Below are 20,544 nucleotides of genomic sequence, written 5' to 3'. Positions count from 1 at the left end.
GAACAAGTTCTCATTTACAATTGCGACCTGGCCAAGATAAAGCAAAGCAGTTCGACACATACAACGACACAGAGTTATGGAGTAAAACAAACATACAGTCAATAATACAGTATAAACAAGTCTATATGTCTATATATGTCTATATATAATGTACACTACAGTTCCTGACCTCATGGAGAAACTAAGTATATAATGTGAAGACAGAATAACTGTGTCTTTTGGGAATGTTGTAAATACTTGGGAAGAACAACCTACATCCACTGTCCGGTAGCATATACATGGAACCAGAGCCATACAGTATATTTACAATATATTAAATATATGGCTCTCGTGGAACTATAACACAGTAATATATGTGCATAAGACCTAATTGTCAGGACATAGTTAATCAAAGACTGAGCGCTGGGGTGAAAAATGTCCCACACACACAATAGTATTCCATCTAGAGGACTGTACAGTTCTCCAACAAACAAACCAGCAGGCCAATGTTCTGTTCCCAGTTGGAATGTTGTGACTCACTGGCATTCCTTGGAGATAAGCCAATGGGAGGGCCAGATAGTACCTGTGTCCCAAATGGCAACCTATTTACAATATCATTGTCTACTTTTGACCAGAGCCCTATGGGCCGTGGTCAAAAGGAGTGCAGTACGTATTTAATATGGTGCCATTTGGGACACCCCAGTAATAGGGGTTGACAAGTCTGTGACAACAAACATGAATTCATCCCTATCCCCAGAAGAGATGTATTTATGTTCATGTCAACTGGCACAACTAAAACAAAGCAAAGGGAACGACAGCGACAATCTCGCAGAGTCACAAATTCATGACTTCATTCCACGAAAAAAAAAGCATACATTTCCATTGCGCCTATAATTTTGGCTTGGCAGGGTTTACACATAATGGCCTCTCATTAAAAACTAGAATTAGTGCTTGTGAATCACGCGTGGTTCAACTGTGAAGCATACGATGGGAAAACACTATAAACTACCGACACTTTAATTATCTGAACCAAATTGGGCTGAGAGATCTTTTGTATTGTGGCATAACCTAAAGAGCGGCAAGACGAAATGCAGTGCGTGAATATGGATGCTTATTGTAGATCATCACACGTATTGCAAAGCTACTGTAGGTAAGACTTTAGAACTACAGTAGTGTTCTCTCAAAGGAGGCTTTACATGCTCGAGGCTCATTAACACAACCCATAGGGCTCTTGTCTAAAGTAGTGCACTATATAGAGAATAGGGTACCATTTGGGCCACAGATATGTTCACTAGGACCAAACTAATGAGGAGTTTAAAGCTGTATGAAGACACATGGCCATTGTGTTCTTGTGTTAGACCAGTACCCTTTCAGGGCTCCACACAGGGACAAGGCCGTTTCCATGGAGACGTTGTTGTTGTTTTGCATTGGTTACTTACTGACCATAACTAACTACGGCTACACCAGTCTACTGCTGCTGACTTCCCTGATCCTCTATCCCCTCCCAGCTTCTCTCTCTCCAATGGATACATACGTCCCAAATGGCACCCTATTCCCTATAGTACATAGGGCTCTGGTCAGCAGCGGTGCATAGGCTGCTGTTTTGGACACAGACAAAGCCCAGTACCTCAGATCATAATGCTGTAATAGCGGGTTTTGCATGCAATATACTATTAGTCTCGAACTAGTTTGTTGGGCAGTATGTTAGAATTAGAGAAGTCCCTTTGCAACACAGCTACCTTAATCCCACTCATCGGATGAGAATGTCAACACTTGGTCCATGTACTCTGTCACCCCTCAATTCTGTAGCTCTATTTAAGATAACAACAAGGGGAAAAGGGAGAACTTTGTGTATTTCATTCAACTTATTTTAAATCAAGTTTCAAAGAAATGAATGGATGCATGAATTAGGTTTCATTTAAGTGTCTCAGTCGTAGGAAGAAATCGTATTTATATTTTAGATCATTTAGTAGACGCTCTTATCCAGGGCGACGGTTGGAATTGAACCCACAACAAATCCCATGTTCTACCAAGTGAGCCACATTACACCGGAAAGGAGGGTCTGTTGATAAATATGGTGTACATACAGTTGAAGTTGGAAGTTTACATACACATAGGTTGTATTCATTTAAACTCGTTTTTCAACCACTCCACAAATTGCTTGTTAAAACTATAGTTGTGGCAAGTCAGTTAGGACATCTACTTTGTGCATGACACATGTAATTTTTCCAACAATTGTTTACAGACAGATTATTTTGCATTATATTTCAATGTATCACAATTCCAGTGGGTCAGACGTTAACATACACTAAGTTGACTTTGCCTTTCAACAGCTTGGAAAATTCCAGAAAAGTATGTCATGGCTTTAGATACTTCTGATAGGCCAATTGACATAATTTCAACCTTCAAACTCAGTGCCTCTGCTTGACATCATGGGAAAATCAAAAGAAATCAGCCAAGACCACAGAAAAAAATTGTAGACCTCCACAAGTCTGGTTCATCCTTGGGAGCAATTTCCAAACGCCTGAAGGTACCATGTTCATCTGTACAAACAATAGTATGCAAGATAAACACCATGGGACCACGCAGCCGTCATACCACTCAGGAAGGAGAAGCATTCTGCCTTCTAGAGATGAATGTACTTTGGTGCGAAAAGTGCAAATCAATCCCAGAACAACAGCAAAGGACCTTGTGAAGATAATAATAATAATAATATGCCATTTAGCAGACGCTTTTATCCAAAGCGACTTACAGTCATGTGTGCATACATTCTACGTATGGGTGGTCCTGGGAATCGAACCCACGTTACAAGCGCCATGCTCTACCAACTGAGCTACAGAAGACCAGAAGATACTGGAGGAAACAGTTACAAAAGTATCTATATCCACAGTAAAACAAGTCTTATATCGACATTACCTGAAAGGCCGCTCAGCAAGGATGAAGCCACTGTTCCAAAACCGCCATAAAAAAGCCAGTCTAAGGTTTGCAACTGCACATGGGGACAAAGATCGTACTTTTTGGAGAAATGTCCTCTGTTCTGATGAAACAAAACTAGAACTGTTTGGCCATAATGACCATCGTTATATTTGGAGGAAAAAGGGGGAGGCTTGCAAGCCGAAGAACACCATCACAAACATGAAGCACGGGGTTGGCAGCATCATGTTGTGGGGGTGCTTTGCTGCAGGAGGGACTGGTGCACTTCACAAAATAGATGGCATTGTGAGGAGGAAAATTGTGGATATATTGAAACATCTCAAGACATCAGTCAGGAAGTTAAAACTTGGTCGCAAATGGGTCTTCCAAATGGACAATGACCCCAAGCAAACTTCCAAAGTTGTAGCAAAATGGCTTAAGGACAACAAAGTCAAGGTATTGGAGTGGCCATCACAAAGCCCTGACCTCAATCCTATGGAACAGTTGTGGGCAGAACTGAAAAAGCGTGTGAGCAAGGAGGCCTAAAAACCTGACTCAGTCACACCAGCTCTGTCAGGAGGAATGGGCCAAAATTCTTGTGGAAGGCTACCCAAAACATTTGACCCAAGTTAACCAATTTAAATGCAATGCTATCAAATACTAATTGAGTGTATGTAAACTCTGACCCACTGGGAATGTGATGAAAGAAAAGCTGAAATAAATCATTCTCTACTATTATTCTGACATTTCACATTCTTAAAATAAAGTGGTGATCCCAACTGACCTAAGACGGGGCATTTTTACTAGGATTAAATGTCAGGAATGGTGAAAAATTTAGTTTAAATGTACTTGGCTCAGGTGTATGTAAACTTCCGACTGTAACTGTTGACTCCGCCCAGAAAGAGGATACGAAAGATGACTATTAGATGTAGAGTATGCTGTCAAATGGCACCATATTCCCTACATTTGATCAGGGTCCATATGGGTCTTGGGTTATACACAACCTCTCTTTGACCCTATGGTCATCAGAATTCATTGGACCTTTGATCTTCTCCCAGTCCCTACCCTCTTACGACCCCTGTTGCCTAGGAGACCCCTCACTGGGGCGGCAGGGTAGCCTAGTGGTTAGAGCGTTCGACTAGTAACCCGGAAGGTTGCAAGTTCAAACTCCCGAGCTGACAGGTACAAATCTGTCATTCTGCCCCTGAACAGGCAGTTAATCCACTAGGCCGTCATTGAAAATAAGAATTTGTTCTTAACTGACTTGCCTAGTTAAATAAAGGTAAAATAAAATAAGAAATAAAACTGTGCCAGGCAAGACCCGAGCTCTTCAGTGCCACCCTGTGGACCAAACAGGGATTTCATCCTAGGGACGGGTAACTAATCTGCATTGTCATCATACTGTATGAGTCGGGCCCTGTGTTTTGCATAGTCTTGGTCCAATTCTCATTTCTGAATGAGGATTAAAATGCAGGATAAAACATTTATGTCCCATGATTGCAGAAAACACAGGTTCCTAAATACGAGGCCCATTTCTATTACTTCTGGAACCACCAACAGCGGGATAGGACTCACAAACAAACTCTGAGCTTTAATTTATATTCATACTGCTTTTCCAGAAATATAAATGATGTTACTAGGCATGCATTGTCCCATTCAGGAACACATTGTGGAATCTGCAAATAAATTATTTCAGCTAGCAAGCAAACATTGAAATTACACACTGTACTGTATATCACCTTTATTTGAGCTATAACAACTTTTTTTTTATCCATCACTCTTTATTAAGAACTAAACCATCCTGATCTCTCAATGCTCAGAGTACCACAATCTTCTCATTCAGGGCGATCTGTGCTTGAGTCAGATTAGATAGATAGGTCACCATCAACAGGTCCTGTGAAAGAGAAACGGTATACTTTCACACAAATGTCATGAGTGCAAGGGACATATTTATTATGGCTGTTCAACTGGATCAATACCACAGATGAGGAGCCGTATGTATCAAGCGTCTCAGAGTAGGAGTGCTGATCTAGGATCAGATTCCCAACCATGTAATTGTAATGTAAAAAAAAAAAAAAGAACAGCAAAACTGATCCTAAACCAGCACTTGATAAATACAGGCCCAAATCCAAGAGACATAAAAACGTACGTTGATGTTGGAGTTGAGCATGGTCTCAAAGTCCTCTGCAGTGATCTTAGGAACCTTGTTGACCAGATCCATCAGGTACCGACCCACACTGTTATCTGCCATCTGCTTACCAGACTGACAAACATACAGAAAGAAGAGCTTAAGTTATGGCCACAGAGACGCATAAACACAAATTAAGTCGTAACTCAACTAAAATCAGCTACTTTCCGATGAGTTGCATACGGTAACAAGGTTGACATAACGTCTCCATAATGTAATATGGGATGCAGCCATAATATAAGCTCTGTGTGTGTAGGCTACTCACCAACACATCCTCAATGTAGGTCAGTACCGTGGCCAGCATGTCCTGAACGCGGCCTGCTGCCCCGCCCACCTGGCAGAGGTCAGAGGTCAGCCCATTGGTGGTGTTAGGAGCATCTCTCGTCCTCTGGAGAAGATCAACTAGAATATACAAAATATTTGATTAATTTTATGAAGGATTTCCACACCCCAACAAGAAGACATGACCCAACCAGGAACAAATGGGACAGAAAACAAGGAAAGAAGAATGAAGGTTCTGACCTCCTATCCTCTCTGTGTCGTAATACTTGTATTTCACACTCAGGGGAGTGAACATCACACCGACAGTCTTTCCCGGCACACCCATCTGGGCACTGTCATGGCAACCGAAGCAATGGGAAAAAATGATATGAATTTATTTAAACTATCATAAGGAATGCCAAAGTGCTTAAAGGAATGCCAAAGTGACGAAACAGCAAATGCAAACATAACAAAACAACTGAAAGATGAGATCAGGAAGTCACAGGAAGTTGAAGCAACTCTGCTTGGGATGGAGTCAACAATAGCTTTTCAGTGGACCAACTAATGTACTGAGACAGAAGAAGAGAGACTGGTTGAAGTGAGGGAAGTCACAGACCTGACGTAGGCACGGATGTTCATCTTGCCACTCTGCAGGGCGGTGTCCATGGTGAGGTGAATGGGGTTCGTGGCCTCTCGGCTGTAGTACTCATGGATCAACACAGAGTGCTCAGTGATCTCAAAGCCTGTGGCATACCTGTTGAAGGAGAATGGTTTTACTTTAGAGCAGTGTTCTGACACAGGCAAACAGATTTACTTTGAACAAATGTACTTTTTATTTTTCTAGTTAATTGAATAAGTTGTCAATAATTGTTAGTATCAGTGTGGATGAAAATCATTTTTATAATGGGACTAGGGAAGAATATAAGCCTACTCACCATCCAACAATGACCTCGCTGGGTGACACCCTCTTATGAAGATCGTACATGTTCTTGGCGAACTCCATGTCCACAGCAACCTGTCACCATCACAAAGACACCAGTTTCACTTCTAGGACTACATGTGCAAGCTTTCCTCATTTCTACACTACAGCAATAGCTAGATAGTATATAATTGTATCAGTGACACTTCTCATCACCTCATCTTCAGACTCATTGTGGGGGACAGAGAAACAGTTGGTGACCTCCACAGAGTGCTTGTCAATGGTACCTGAGGAAGACAAGGAATGCATTAAGTTGCGATTCTCGTTTTGTGCCGATGATACGGGGACAAATGTAACTATTCTATGGAACCGGTTACTCGATAGCAAGCAACGTTTCAACAACATTAACATTCCACTGTAATCTCGGCAAGCTAAAAACGTTTAATACTTTGTCAAATCTTTATAATCAGAGGAGCTTTGGTATATTTTTGGATCAAGAGGATGTGGGAGCCTGGCAATGCATCAGCAAAGTGATGCAAGCTAAGTTAGCCGTAGCTAGCTAGCTGCGACAGGCTGTTCGCCTCCTGCGCGTCTAATCCATTTTCATTAGAGCTAAAGTAAGTTTATAGTTAAATTACCAAGCAAGGTTCCGATCACACGACTCGCTCCCTCATTTCTTCGTTCGTAAGAATCGCCGATGGAGGCGAGAACGACAGGGTGAATTTTCACCACGGGGCCATACACCGACATCTTGAAAAAGGAACAATTTTACGCTTCCGGTCGCTTTATCGGCGTGTGACAAATACAGACAAGGTGCGTCACCTGCTGCATTGGAAGTGGTATTGCACACAGAGGCGACCTAATAATACACAATTAAACCCTTATCATAAAACATAATAGACTAGATATGATTAACCATTGAATGCATCAGAAGACCATTTTTTTCTGGAAAACAGTATTAAATACTATAATTGAAATGCTGTTAAGCTATTTGGCTGTTCAGAAACTGGTTGTTTCACATGGATATGAATTCATTTATTTTCAAAACGTCATCCTCCACAGACCGAATATCATTACGACCTTCTGCAAGCCTATTGAAGAATATGTCAACTGGATCATAAAATGATCTCTATTAGCAACCTCGGGTTGTAAATGCCTCCTCACATCATCCGCATCTAAAATGTCCAGACATTACCATCAGTGTAAAACAGTTGACAAAACAGCACAATGGTTTAAATATCTAATGCTTATCGTGATCATGAATCTGGGTGATGGTTTATGAATGATGGTGATGACAGCATCCTCCTCGACTGTCACTCCCATGTTCTAACACCTGCGCAGCTGCCGGTAATTCATACAATTTTATCTGATGCGGATCGCTGCTGGCTTCACTGTCTATACCCAATGGTCTGTACGGACGAACTGCCACCATTTTAAACTCTTTGAAGATAAAAACTTGGAAAATATAAGAATATGCTATTTGTGGGCACGCTGTTTATTGAGGATTACAGACATCTAAAAAGCAGAGTCGTTTGGTTGGGGTTGCCTTTGTTTCCTGTTGAGAGAGTAGAGGACTGATGCTGCCTCGAACACCCTCCTCATCAGCAGAGCCGATGATAAACATTTAAAAAATTGTCGGATGATCGAACCTGAGCGGAAGATCTCCGAGGCTCGCTGTTGGACCATCCACTCATCTGTAAGGTCCTTTATAAATAAATAAATAAATAAGTTTACGGGATATTGTTTTAATAGGATAAGGCAATTACCAGATGAAACCCCACTACAGGTAGGATAAATCACTGTTGTTTTCTTTATGATTGACAAATGTGTATTTTCTAATCGAATACATTAAGAAATGTTTAATGCGTCATTGTTGAAGAGTGAACACCGTAGGCTATAGGCTATTCCATCACCCCACGCGTTGAGTTACGGAATATTCTATCCAGGTAGTGTTTGATATCACTGGAGGAAACGGGGCTCCATTTTATACTCACACGGTGATTATGCACATTATTAGAATGGAACCTGTCTTACAGCTGTTTTGTGTTCTTATATTACAGAATACGTTAAAAGTGACATTGCACGTTTTCTGATAAACAATAGCCTCCTTCCTGTCATTTATTGTACTCCCATAACAGACAGGCACAGGCTATGCATGACCAATCTAATGACCTTATTCTTAAGGCTGTATGTACAGCATATGGTTTTGTCTTGGCAATATGTGACTCTTTCTCGGACCAAATTCACTTTCCCCATCCCCCACAGTCAGACAGGAGAAATTACCAATCTGTCCTTGTCAGTGGAATTATTCAGCTCTGACTCTCAAATGGCACCCTAGTCCCTTCATTACTTTTGACCAGAGCCCTATGGGCCAATAGTCAAAAAGTAGTGCACTACATAGGAAATATGGTGCCATTTGGGACATAGATCAGGGCTTCACTCATTCCTCTCTGTAACATCTGACCTGTTCCATTAATATAGATTAGACTGTACTGAAGGTAATAGGAGGGTTTGTGCAGTGAAAGTTGAGTCAAGGACAGATAGAGAGATGGGTATTGAGTCAGGACAGATGGAGACATGGGTATTGAGTCAGGACAGATAGAGACATGGGTATTGAGTCAGAACAGATAGAGAGATAGGTATTGAGTCAGGACAGATAGAGACATGGGTATTGAGTCAGGACAGATGGAGAGATGGGTATTGAGTCAGGACAGATAGAGACTTGGGTATTGAGTCAGGACAGATAGAGACTTGGGTATTGAGTCAGGACAGATAGAGACATGGGTATTGAGTCAGGACAGAGAGAGAGGTGGGTATTGAGTCAGGACAGATGGAGAGATGGGTATTGAGTCAGGACAGATGGAGAGATGGGTATTGAGTCAGGACAGATGGAGACATGGGTATTGAGTCAGAACAGATAGAGAGATGGGTATTGAGTCAGGACAGATGGAGACATGGGTATTGAGTCAGGACAGATAGAGAGATGGGTATTGAGTCAGGACAGATGGAGACATGGGTATTGAGTCAGGACAGAGAGAGAGGTGGGTATTGAGTCAGGACAGATGGAGACATGGGTATTGAGTCAGGACAGATGGAGACATGGGTATTGAGTCAGGACAGATGGAGACATGGGTATTGAGTCAGGACAGATGGAGACATGGGTATTGAGTCAGGACAGATGGAGACATGGGTATTGAGTCAGGACAGATGGAGACATGGGTATTGAGTCAGGACAGATGGAGACATGGGTATTGAGTCAGGACAGATGGAGACATGGGTATTGAGTCAGGACAGATAGAGACATGGGTATTGAGTCAGGACAGATGGAGACATGGGTATTGAGTCAGGACAGATGGAGACATGGGTATTGATTCAGGACAGATAGAGAGATGGGTATTGAGTCAGGACAGATAGAGAGATGGGTATTGAGTCAGGACAGATGGAGACATGGGTATTGAGTCAGGACAGAGAGAGAGAGATGGGTATTGAGTCAGGACAGAGCGAGAGAGAGATGGGTATTGAGTCAGGACAGAGCGAGAGAGATGGGTATTGAGTCAGGACAGAGAGAGAGGTGGGTATTGAGTCAGGACATAGAGAGAGGTGGGTATTGAGTCAGGACAGAGAGAGAGGTGGGTATTGAGTCAGGACAGAGAGGTGGGTATTGAGTCAGGACAGATAGAGAGATGGGTATTGAGTCAGGACAGAGAGAGAGGTGGGTATTGAGTCAGGACAGAGAGAGAGGTGGGTATTGAGTCAGGACAGAGAGAGAGGTGGGTATTGAGTCAGGACAGAGAGAGAGGTGGGTATTGAGTCAGGACAGAGAGAGAGGTGGGTATTGAGTCAGGACAGAGAGAGAGGTGGGTATTGAGTCAGGACAGAGAGAGAGGTCGGTATTGAGTCAGGACAGATGGAGACATGGGTATTGAGTCAGGACAGATGGAGACATGGGTATTGAGTCAGGACAGAGAGAGAGAGAGATGGGTATTGAGTCAGGACAGAGAGAGAGAGAGATGGGTATTGAGTCAGGACAGAGAGAGAGAGAGATGGGTATTGAGTCAGGACAGAGAGAGAGAGAGATGGGTATTGAGTCAGGACAGAGAGAGAGGTGGGTATTGAGTCAGGACAGAGAGAGAGGTGGGTATTGAGTCAGGACAGATGGAGAGGTGGGTATTGAGTCAGGACAGATAGAGAGATGGGTATTGAGTCAGGACCATTTCTTGAGGGACAGAAGACTACTAACTAAAATGCCACCCTAATTCCTATAGTGCACTTATTTTGTCCATAGGGCTCTGTTCAAAAGTAGCATACTATAAAGGGAATAGGTGGCCATTTGGGATGAAAACATAGTGTTATTCAGTATAGTGAAGGGCATAAGTTATGCTCAACACTAGCCCTTCACCACTCCCTGTAGAACATATTTACAGCATGCAGAGCCCTCTAAATACCCCACACTTCTATGATCTCACAATAATCATTTGGATTAATTTCCCCCTTCTTGTTTTGTATCCGAGGACCTCAACGTAAAGAACCTGATTAAACCGTCAATAACCATTGGACAGAGTCTGCCATAGGGGAGATATCAAAACCTCAGTAACACACACACACACACACACACACACACACACACACACACACACACACACACACACACACACCATCATTCCTGATGGCGCTCGAAGACTCTTCCTTCCCCTCGCGGCCAGAGTCCCTCTCTCTGCCCGTGGTGGAGAAAGGGAAGGGACCAGTGGAAGAGGCTAGCGAGGTGACGGCCTCCACCGGAGTGTTTGATGTGTCTGAGGATCTGGGCCATGTGGTTACCACGGATACCGCCCAGCCTGGCGTTAACAGATCGTGGAAGTCCAAGTTGGCAGAGAGGCAGGCCAATGCAGCATCCGAGGAGTACGTTAAGAAGCTGCCTCGGGTGGTGGAGAAGGAGAGGGGTAGATTTGGCTGGGGTGAGTAGTAGTGCTGTTGCCTTTATCGGTGTCCAAAATTGGCACCCTATTTGCATCTCATAAGGCTCTGGTCAAAAGTAGGGCACTATGTAGTGAATAAGGGGCCATTTGGAATGCACACTTTCTCTCCCAGGACTGTTCTTCTTTTCTGACCTGAGACATTGTTGGCGCCACAAGAGTGAATCTATCTAGAACGAGAGGTTACTAAGCGACCGTCTGACAGTGTTCTGTGACCAATGTAAGGTTTTGTGTTTGGCTTTAAATGATTTACACTGACAGACAGTCTAAATCCCAAATGACACCCTATTTCCTATATATTAGGGTGCCATTTGGGACGCATACACTGTGTTCTCTCTGGCTCTCTACAGTCTGCAGATAGGTGGTTATTGAATGCATCTTCTACCCCCCCTCCTCCACCTCTACCCGCCACCTCCCTCCCACTCCCCTCCTCCTCTACCTCTACCCCCCTCCTCTCCTCCACCTCTACCCGTCATCTCCCTCCCACTCCCCCTCCTCCTCTACCCCCTCCTCCTCTACCTCTACCCCCCTCCTCTCCTCCACCTCTACCCGCCACCTCCCTCCTCCTCTACCTCTACCCCCCTCCTCTCCTCCACTTCTACCCCCCTCCTCTACCCTCCTCCCCTCCTGTGTAAAATGCCTGTTCCTCTGGTTTCTCCCCCCCCCGACCCATCTTCCTGTTGCTCATTCCCTTAGTCCTACTGCCGATATGTCACTGTAGTCTTTCCCTGTCTCACTCCTCTTTCTCTCTCTTTCTTTCTCTCTCTTTCTTTCTCTCTCTTTCTTTCTCTCTCTTTCTCGCTCTCTCTCTCTCTCCCCCTCCCTCCCTTCCTGGCCTGGTTTCCTGCCTGCAGCCAAGAGACGTAAGACTCAGCGCTATGTGGAGAAGAATGGTCGCTGTAACGTTTCACACGGCAACATGAGGGAGACGTACCGTTATCTGACAGATATCTTCACCACGCTGGTGGACCTCAACTGGCGCTGCTCTCTCTTCGTCTTCGTCATGGCCTATGCCATCACCTGGCTCTTCTTCGGGGCCATTTGGTACCTGATAGCCTACCTCCGGTGAGAGGGACAAACAGACAGACAGCAGGCCAGGGGACACTTGGAATAGTCCCAAATGACACCCTATTCTCCTATAGTGCACTATATAGGGAATGGGATGCCATTTCAGATGCATCCATGGTATCACTGTCAGAGAGAGTCACTCTACATGATGCAATTTCTTCTCTGAAGAGCAAGTATATTAGTAAATGGATAGTTTTTCACAACCTATATTTTTGTTTGCTCCTCTCTCTCTTTCTCTCCTCTCTCTCTCGCTCACTCTCCCTCCCATACTTTCTCTTTTCCACTCCTCTCTTCCTCTCCTCTCTCTCTCTCTCTCTCTCTCCCTCCCATACTTTCTCTCTTTCCACTGTTCTCTTCCTCTCCTCTCTCTCTCTCCCTCACATACTTTCACTCTTTCCACTGTTCTCTTCCTCTCCTCTCTCTCTCTCTCTCTCGCTCTCTCTCCCTCCCATACTTTCTCTCTTTTCCACTCCTCTCTTCCTCTCCTCTCTCTCTCTCTCCCTCACATACTTTCTCTCTTTCCACTGTTCTCTTCCTCTCCTCTCTCTCTCTCTCCCTCCCATACTTTCTCTCTTTCCACTGTTCTCTTCCTCTCCTCTCTCTCTCTCTCCCTCCCATACTTTCTCTCTTTCCACTGTTCTCTTCCTCTCCTCTCTCTCTCGTTCTCTCTCCCTCCCATACTTTCTCTCTTTCCACTGTTCTCTTCCTCTCCTCTCTCTCTCGTTCTCTCTCCCTCACATACTTTCACTCTTTCCACTGTTCTCTTCCTCTCCTCTCTCTCTCGTTCTCTCTCCCTCACATACTTTCACTCTTTCCACTGCTCCCTTCTCCCCCTCCACCTATTTTTATTTATTTCACCTTTATTTTAGCATTGAGTCCCATTGAGACCAATATCTCTTTTACAATGGAGCCCTGCATGTACACAATTTACAAAAACAACATAATTATTTTTGTTTCTCCCCTCCCAGAGGGGATCTAGATCATCTGGAGGATGAGACATGGACACCGTGCGTCAACAACGTGAACGGCTTCATCTCTGCCTTCCTCTTCTCCATCGAGACAGAGACCACCATTGGTTACGGCCACCGTGTCATCACTGACCAGTGTCCAGTGGGCACCATGCTACTCCTGCTCCAGGCCATACTGGGATCTATGGTCAACGCCTTTATGGTGAGACTCATTGGCTGCACCCTTAATGGCTCCCTACGTAGTGAACTCATTTGGACCAGTGGTTAAAAGTAGTGCACTATATAGGGAATAGGGTGCCACTTGAGATGCAGGCCCATACAGTCCCGACTGTATCTTTTTTTACTGTACCCTAAGGGCATATTCTGACAATAATACAATCTGTTTCTCTCCATCGTACAAATAGTTTGAAGAACATGTAATCATATCAAAAAGCTGCCCCTTAAAAGGACCTTTTCTCCATCTATGCCTTTTGGAGCTGTTGGGATGAAGCAGAAGTCCCATTCATTTGGACCTTTGTTAGGACAACGAAGTGATCTTCTTCTCCTCAGGTGGGCTGTATGTTTGTGAAGATCTCTCAGCCCAATAAGCGCGCGGAGACCCTGGTGTTTTCTAAGAATGCAGTGATCTCTCTGAGAGACGACAGACTGTGTCTGATGTTCCGGGTGGGGGACCTACGCAGCTCGCACATTGTTGGAGCCAACATGAGGGCCAAACTCATAAAGTCTAAACAGACTCAGGAAGGTGAGGCTAGTATACAATCAACCCCCATAGCAGGTCTGCATCCCAAATGGCACCCTATTACCTATATAGTGCACTACTTTTGACCAGAGCTCTATGGGCCCCAGTTAGAAGTAGTGCACTACATGGGGAATAGTGCCATTTGAGATGCAAACAAGAACACTCCACATGTTATTTTCTAGTATGGAAGTGATATACTGTGTAGAAAATATTAAGGCTCTTTCCATGACATAGACTGACCAGGTGACTCCAGGTGAAAGCTACAGTGCATTCGGAAAGTATTCAGACCCATTCACTTTTTCAACATTTTGTTACGTTGCAGCCTTATTCTAAAATTGATTAAATTGTTTTTTTTCTGCCCTCATTCTATACACAATACCCCATAATGACAAAGCAAAAACTAGATTGTAGAACATTTTGCAATGTATTAAAAATAAAATAATAGAAATATCACATTTACATGTTTTCGAACCCTTCTACTAAGTACTTTTGTTGAATCCCCTTTGACGTCGATTACAGCCTTGAGTCTTCTTGGGTATGACGCTACAAGCTTGGCACACCTGTATTTTTGGGAGTTACTCCCATTCTTCTCTGCAGATCCTCTCAAGCTCTGTCAGGTTGGATGGGGAGCGTTGCTGCACAGCTATTGTCCGGTCTCTCCAGAGATGTTCGATCGGGTTCAAGTCCAGGCTCTGGCTGGGCCACTCAAGGACATACAGAGACTTGTCCCAAAGCCACTCCTGCGTTGTCTTGGCTGTGTGCTTAGGATTCTTGTCCTGTTGGAAAGTGAACCTTCGCCCCAGTCTGATGTTCTGTGCGCTCTGGAGCAGGTTTTCATCAAGGATCTCTCTGTACTTTGCTCTGTTCATCTTTGCCTCGATCCTGCCTAGTCTCCCAGTCCCTGCCGCTGAAAAACATCCCCACAGCATTTTAGTTTGATTTATCTAACCTTTATTTAACTGCTGCCACCACCATGCTTCACTGTAGGGATGGTGCCAGGTTTCCTCCAGACGTGACGCTTAGCATTCAGGCCAAGGAGTTAAGTCTTGGTTTTACCAAACCAGAGAATCTTGGTCTGAGAGTCCTTTCGGTGCCTTTTGGTAAACTCCAAGCGGGCTGTCATGTGCCTTTTTACTGATTGCTTCCGTCTGGCCGCTCTACCATAATGGCCTGATTGGTGGAGTCCTGCAGAGATGGTTGTCCTTCTGGAAGGTTCTCCCATCTCAACAGAGGAGCTCTGGACCTCTGTCAGAGTGACCATCGAGTTCTTGGTCACCTCCTTGACCAAGGCTGTTCTCCCCTGATTGCTCAGTTTGGTCGTGGTTCCAAACTTCTTCCATTTAAGAATGATGGAGGCCACACTCCTTCGACCTCATGGCTTGGTTTTTGCTCTCACATGCATTGTCAACTGTGGGACCTTATATACTGTAGACAGGTGTGTGCCTTTCCAAATAATTTCCAATCAATTACATTTACCATAACAAAGGGTATGAATATTTACAGTTTGTAAAAAAGTTATTTCTGTTTTTAAATTTAATAAATTAGCAAACATTTCTAAAAACCTGTTTTCACTTTGTCATAATGGGGTATTGTGTGTAGATTGATGAAAGAAAATAAATAATTGAATCAATTTTAGAATAAGGCTGTAACGTAGCAAAATGTGGGAAAAAAAGTAAGGGGTCCCAATGCACTGTATGATCCCTTATTGATGTTACTTGTTAAATCCACTTCAATCAGAGGAGGGGAGGAGACGGGTTAAAGAAGGATTTTTAAGCCTTGAGACAATTGCGACATGGATTGCATATGTGTACCATTCAGAGGGTGAATGGGCAAGACAAAAGATTTAAGTGCCTTTGTTCAAAGTATGGTAGTAGGTGCCAGGCACCCCAGTTTGTGTCAAGAATGGTAACTCCTGGGTTTTTCACGCTCCGGTTTCCTGTGTGCATCAAGAATGGTCCACCACCCAAAGGACATCCAGCCAACTTGACACAACTGCCTGTTTCTTATTTTTTCCTAGCCACTATGCTTCTGCATCTGCATCGCTTGGTCTCTGGGGTTTTCGGCTGGGGATCTGTAAAGCTCTCTGGGGTTTTAGGCTGGGGATCTGTAAAGCTCTCTGGGGTTTTAGGCTGGGGATCTGTAAAGCTCTCTGGGGTTTTCGGCTGGGGATCTGTAAAGCTCTCTGGGGTTTTAGGCTGGGGATCTGTAAAGCTCTCTGGGGTTTTAGGCTGGGGATCTGTAAAGCTCTCTGGGGTTTTAGGCTGGGGATCTGTAAAGCTCTCTGGGGTTTTAGGCTGGGGATCTGTAAAGCTCTCTGGGGTTTTAGGCTGGGGATCTGTAAAGCTCTCTGGGGTTTTCGGCTGGGGATCTGTAAAGCTCTCTGGGGTTTTCGGCTGGGGATCTGTAAAGCTCTCTGGGGTTTTCGGCTGGGGATCTGTAAAGCTCTCTGGGGTTTTCGGCTGGGGATCTGTAAAGCTCTCTGGGGTTTTCGGCTGGGGATCTGTAAAGCTCTCTGGGGTTTTCGGCTGGGGATCTGTAAAGCTCTCTGGGGTTTTCGGCTGGGGATCTGTAAAGCTCTCTGGGGTTTTCGGCTGGGGATCTGTAAAGCTCTCTGGGGTTTTCGGCTGGGGATCTGTAAAGCTCTCTGGGGTTTTCGGCTGGGGATCTGTAAAGCACTCTGGGGGTTTTCGGCTGGGGATCTGTAAAGCACTCTGGGGTTTTCGGCTGGGGATCTGTAAAGCTCTCTGGGGTTTTCGGCTGGGGATCTGTAAAGCTCTCTGGGGTTTTCGGCTGGGGATCTGTAAAGCTCTCTGGGGTTTTCGGCTGGGGATCTGTAAAGCTCTCTGGGGTTTTCGGCTGGGGATCTGTAAAGCTCTCTGGGGTTTTCGGCTGGGGATCTGTAAAGCTCTCTGGGGTTTTCGGCTGGGGATCTGTAAAGCTCTCTGGGGTTTTCGGCTGGGGATCTGTAAAGCTCTCTGGGGTTTTCGGCTGGGGATCTGTAAAGCTCTCTGGGGTTTTCAGCTGGGGATCTGTAAAGCTCTCTGGGGTTTTCAGCTGGGGATCTGTAAAGCTCTCTGGGGTTTTCGGCTGGGGATCTGTAAAGCTCTCTGGGGTTTTCGGCTGGGGATCTGTAAAGCTCTCTGGGGTTTTCGGCAGGGGATCTGTAAAGCACTTTGTGACAACTGCTGATGTAAAAAGGGCTTTATAGATTTGATGCTTGATTGAGTATTTGTTTTGTCCTTGGCTGCATTCCATTCCAAATGATCATCTTCTCTTCCTCCCTTCACTTGGAGTGAACACTCAGTGACTATGTATGACGTTTCCCCAAGGGAGCCTTTCCCGAGAAGGGGGAGTGGAGGAAGGAAGAAGAAAGAGGTCACATGTAAAGTGGATTGGGACGTCCCTCAGGACTAGGCTTAATCTGTATCCAGGAAACTGTCCCTTAAGGTTTAATAACTCACTTCTCTCTCTCGTCCCCCTTTCTCCCCTTCTCCATCTCTCTCCCCCTCTCCAGGTGAGTTTATCCCTCTGGACCAGACAGACATCAGTGTGGGTTTTGAAACAGGGGACGACCGCCTGTTTCTGGTGTCTCCACTGGTCATCTCCCACGAGATCGACTGCCGCTCGCCCTTCTGGGACATGTCTCAGGGCCAGCTGGAGAAGGACGACTTTGAGATGGTCGTCATCCTGGAGGGAATGGTGGAGGCCACTGGTTAGTCTACGGTTGAGTCCTTAATGGCAACTTATTCTAAAAGTTTTTAAAACTGCACACTACGAAAGACAGGCAACCGACTCTACTATTTACTTTTCATTTTTCAGTGAATCAAGGAAACATTCTGTTTGACAGTTACTTCAGGTTCCCATAAGGCTCATAAGGCTCTCACCATGCCTCGGAAGGGGGAGTGGCTTTCCTGCCCGCTGAGAAAAGATTGTCTTAGTCATCATAGCAGCTGAAGGGGCGCTTCCAGGGTTCATGTGTTCTTACAAAGTGTGTGTGCGTATGTGTTGGGACCCCCAGGTATGACGTGCCAGGCGCGAAGCTCTTACCTGGCAGACGAGGTCCAGTGGGGTCACAGGTTCAGTCCGATGATGTCACTGGCCGAAGGCTTCTTTGACATCGACTATGGCGCCTTCCATCAAACCTTTGAGGTGAGAACACACACACACACACACACACACACACACACACACACACACACACTCACTCCAGAAAGGGGAAAGGCGAAAAGTAGCAGGGTTGCTGTGTTAGCTATAACCTGCTGGATGGCGATTCAACATGTGGAAATGAATGGACAATGACGGCCTGCTGCTTTTAATCATGTACCATGTGATCACTGCCACTAGTACAGAACAACACAGCTTAACCATTTGTCAGTCTGGCATGTCTCCTCACTTACTCTTGTCATGTCACCAAAATGATTTTACCCTGATTCTGAAAGTTATTTTCCAAGTTGTCCGATACAGTAACCGCCACTCATACCGTAGGTGGACACTCCCTCCTGCTCAGCGCACGAACTCTCATTAGCTGCGGCCCGATTGGAGGCTCATCTCTATTGGTCGATCTCCAGTAAACTGGACGAAGAGAAATGGGAGGGATCTTCTCTGACCAATCAATCAGGGAAGCAGCTAGACAATGGGAAAGGAGGGGTCGTCGGCCCCGTTTCATTTACTGTTGGTGAGATCACTGGAATAGAAGAACAATCCGGACCAGGGGAGTTGAATGGAAGTGTCACCACTGACCAGTCAGAATCAGAGGCCTAAAGTAGATTGGGGCACCCTATCCCCTATGCAGTGCACTTATTTTGAGCAGAGCCCTGGTCCACAGTACTATAAATGTCATGACAGGATGAACAACAACTGCAGTACTGTAAATGTACTTTTAGCTAATGTATAACATACAGCCATAGAACATTTTTCCCCAAGGGAGAGTTGGGTGGCTTAAATGGTCCATTTTGCTCCTTCTTTGCTGTGTCGGATAACATTGACTTGGACATGACAAATTATATCAATTCAATTTTGTCTTTCATTTCGCTGGTGATATTTTATTATTACCATGAATATCTGTGCTTCACTATAATTATATTATATTGTTATAGCTCCAATATCCTCTGCCAACAACATACATTATATGAATTAATACATTTTTTTTTTTTTTTTTAAAGAATTAAGTATTGACAATTCTTTGTCAGGAAAGAGGATGTTGTTCAGCCAGGTGAGAATGTTCAGAGACATAGAAAGAGAACTGTGTTTTGGAATGTTCTGGAACGTTCAGAGACATAGAAAGAGAACTGTGTTTTGGAATGTTCTGGAACGTTCAGAGACATAGAAAGAGAACTGTGTTTTGGAATGTTCCGGACGTTCAGAGACATAGAAAGAGAACTGTGTTTTGGAATGTTCTGGAACGTTCAGAGAGATCGAAAGAGAAGCATGTCACGTGTTGGCTGAATTGGGGAGTCGATGTATAAAAGGAATTATGGATTATGGATAGTGTGATAGAAGAGAACATGTATGGTTTTTCACTTTAGCATGTAAAGAGCATATCAAGGAATCGATTTAAATAGTATCTCTTTATCTCTTAAAAAAAACAAGTATTGTTTTAAAAGATTATATAGAAGTGTACATTATGATTACATTAAAACAACCACCATCTTGTGATTAATTTAGATGTAGAATCATTACTGTGTTAACAATTTTAAAGGGTTACATCATATGTAGCTTATAACTGACCATGTCCCAACTGGAGACTAGTGGAAGTATTCATCTAACAAAACAAAGTATTTTCTCTCTTGGGAATGTTTCTGTGTGCTTTCACGTAGAAAGTAAGTAGCACAATGAAATATTTTCTTTCTATAGCCTTTTAGGATTTAAGCACAACTGTGTTCCGCTCTGCTCACCCCAACCTCGTGCTTCTGCTGCTGTGTACATAGGAGACTTTTTACTTGATGTTTTTAATATAGAAAGAAAATCTGAATTATTATCTATCAAAATTAATAAACTATATTCCACACCAACGTTCCTCCTCTTTGCGCTCACTTTTATCAGTGTGGTCATCTGCACTATTTATCCTTGAGAGTATTCACTGTTTCACTGAATCTGTCCATTTGTCTAAATGTTTTTGTTGTTGTTGTTGTTGGTTGAGACATTCTGGGCACTGGCAATACTTGACGGATCAGAAGTTTGCCAGGTCACTCATTCGGCACAGAAACTGTGAGAAGAGACTATTATGTTCACATTGTGGCACTAAAGTGCTCAGGCCTGTTGCATGGCACAGTCATGGGTCCCCTCCCTCTGTCTCCCAGGTAACAGGGGTCTAATGCCGCATTCAATTGCAAGTCTGAATTAGGAAACTGGGGAATGTCCGACTTGGTTGAACGGCCTGGTCACGTAGGTACAAGGAGTTAACAGGTCTGAATTGTCCAATTTGACTAGTTCTGACTAATACATGAACGCGACAAAAAGCAGGGAGAGGGCAGGGACCCAGTAAGGAAAAAAGGTTCAATGAATGCTGAGGACCAGATAATCAAAGAGAGATGCTG

The 20,544-nt window shown here is 44.3% G+C and overlaps 2 protein-coding genes across 4 annotated transcripts; one reads left to right on the top strand and one right to left on the bottom strand.

The window, feature by feature from the left end:
* Nucleotides 1-4,618: 4,618 nt before the first annotated feature.
* LOC118401770 (eukaryotic translation initiation factor 3 subunit F-like) lies at nt 4,619-7,065 on the bottom strand. Its single transcript, XM_035799360.2, has 8 exons — nt 6,899-7,065; nt 6,477-6,547; nt 6,277-6,356; nt 5,958-6,095; nt 5,603-5,694; nt 5,346-5,482; nt 5,042-5,155; nt 4,619-4,786 (listed from the first exon to the last, which is right to left on the bottom strand). Exons 1-8 carry the CDS (start codon nt 7,008-7,010, stop codon nt 4,709-4,711), a joined length of 822 nt encoding a protein of 273 aa, XP_035655253.1. The 5' UTR covers nt 7,011-7,065; the 3' UTR covers nt 4,619-4,708.
* A 459-nt stretch (nt 7,066-7,524) lies between these two features.
* LOC118401780 (G protein-activated inward rectifier potassium channel 3-like) lies at nt 7,525-20,019 on the top strand. Of its 3 annotated transcripts, none has more exons than XM_052476263.1 (8): nt 7,525-7,956; nt 10,787-11,215; nt 12,088-12,298; nt 13,270-13,471; nt 13,819-14,011; nt 17,523-17,720; nt 18,027-18,157; nt 18,494-20,019. In XM_052476263.1, exons 2-8 carry the CDS (start codon nt 10,927-10,929, stop codon nt 18,767-18,769), a joined length of 1,500 nt encoding a protein of 499 aa, XP_052332223.1. In that variant the 5' UTR covers nt 7,525-7,956; nt 10,787-10,926; the 3' UTR covers nt 18,770-20,019. The 3 variants fall into 3 exon arrangements, with proteins under 3 accessions (XP_052332223.1, XP_052332222.1, XP_052332221.1); XM_052476262.1 differs by having other exon boundaries at nt 10,772-11,215; XM_052476261.1 differs by having other exon boundaries at nt 7,525-8,046; nt 10,772-11,215.
* Nucleotides 20,020-20,544: the final 525 nt, after the last annotated feature.

Source organism: Oncorhynchus keta, chromosome 23 (genome assembly GCF_023373465.1).
Source record: "Oncorhynchus keta strain PuntledgeMale-10-30-2019 chromosome 23, Oket_V2, whole genome shotgun sequence".
NCBI lineage: Eukaryota > Metazoa > Chordata > Actinopteri > Salmoniformes > Salmonidae > Oncorhynchus > Oncorhynchus keta.
This window is presented reverse-complemented; position numbering and strand designations above follow the sequence as displayed.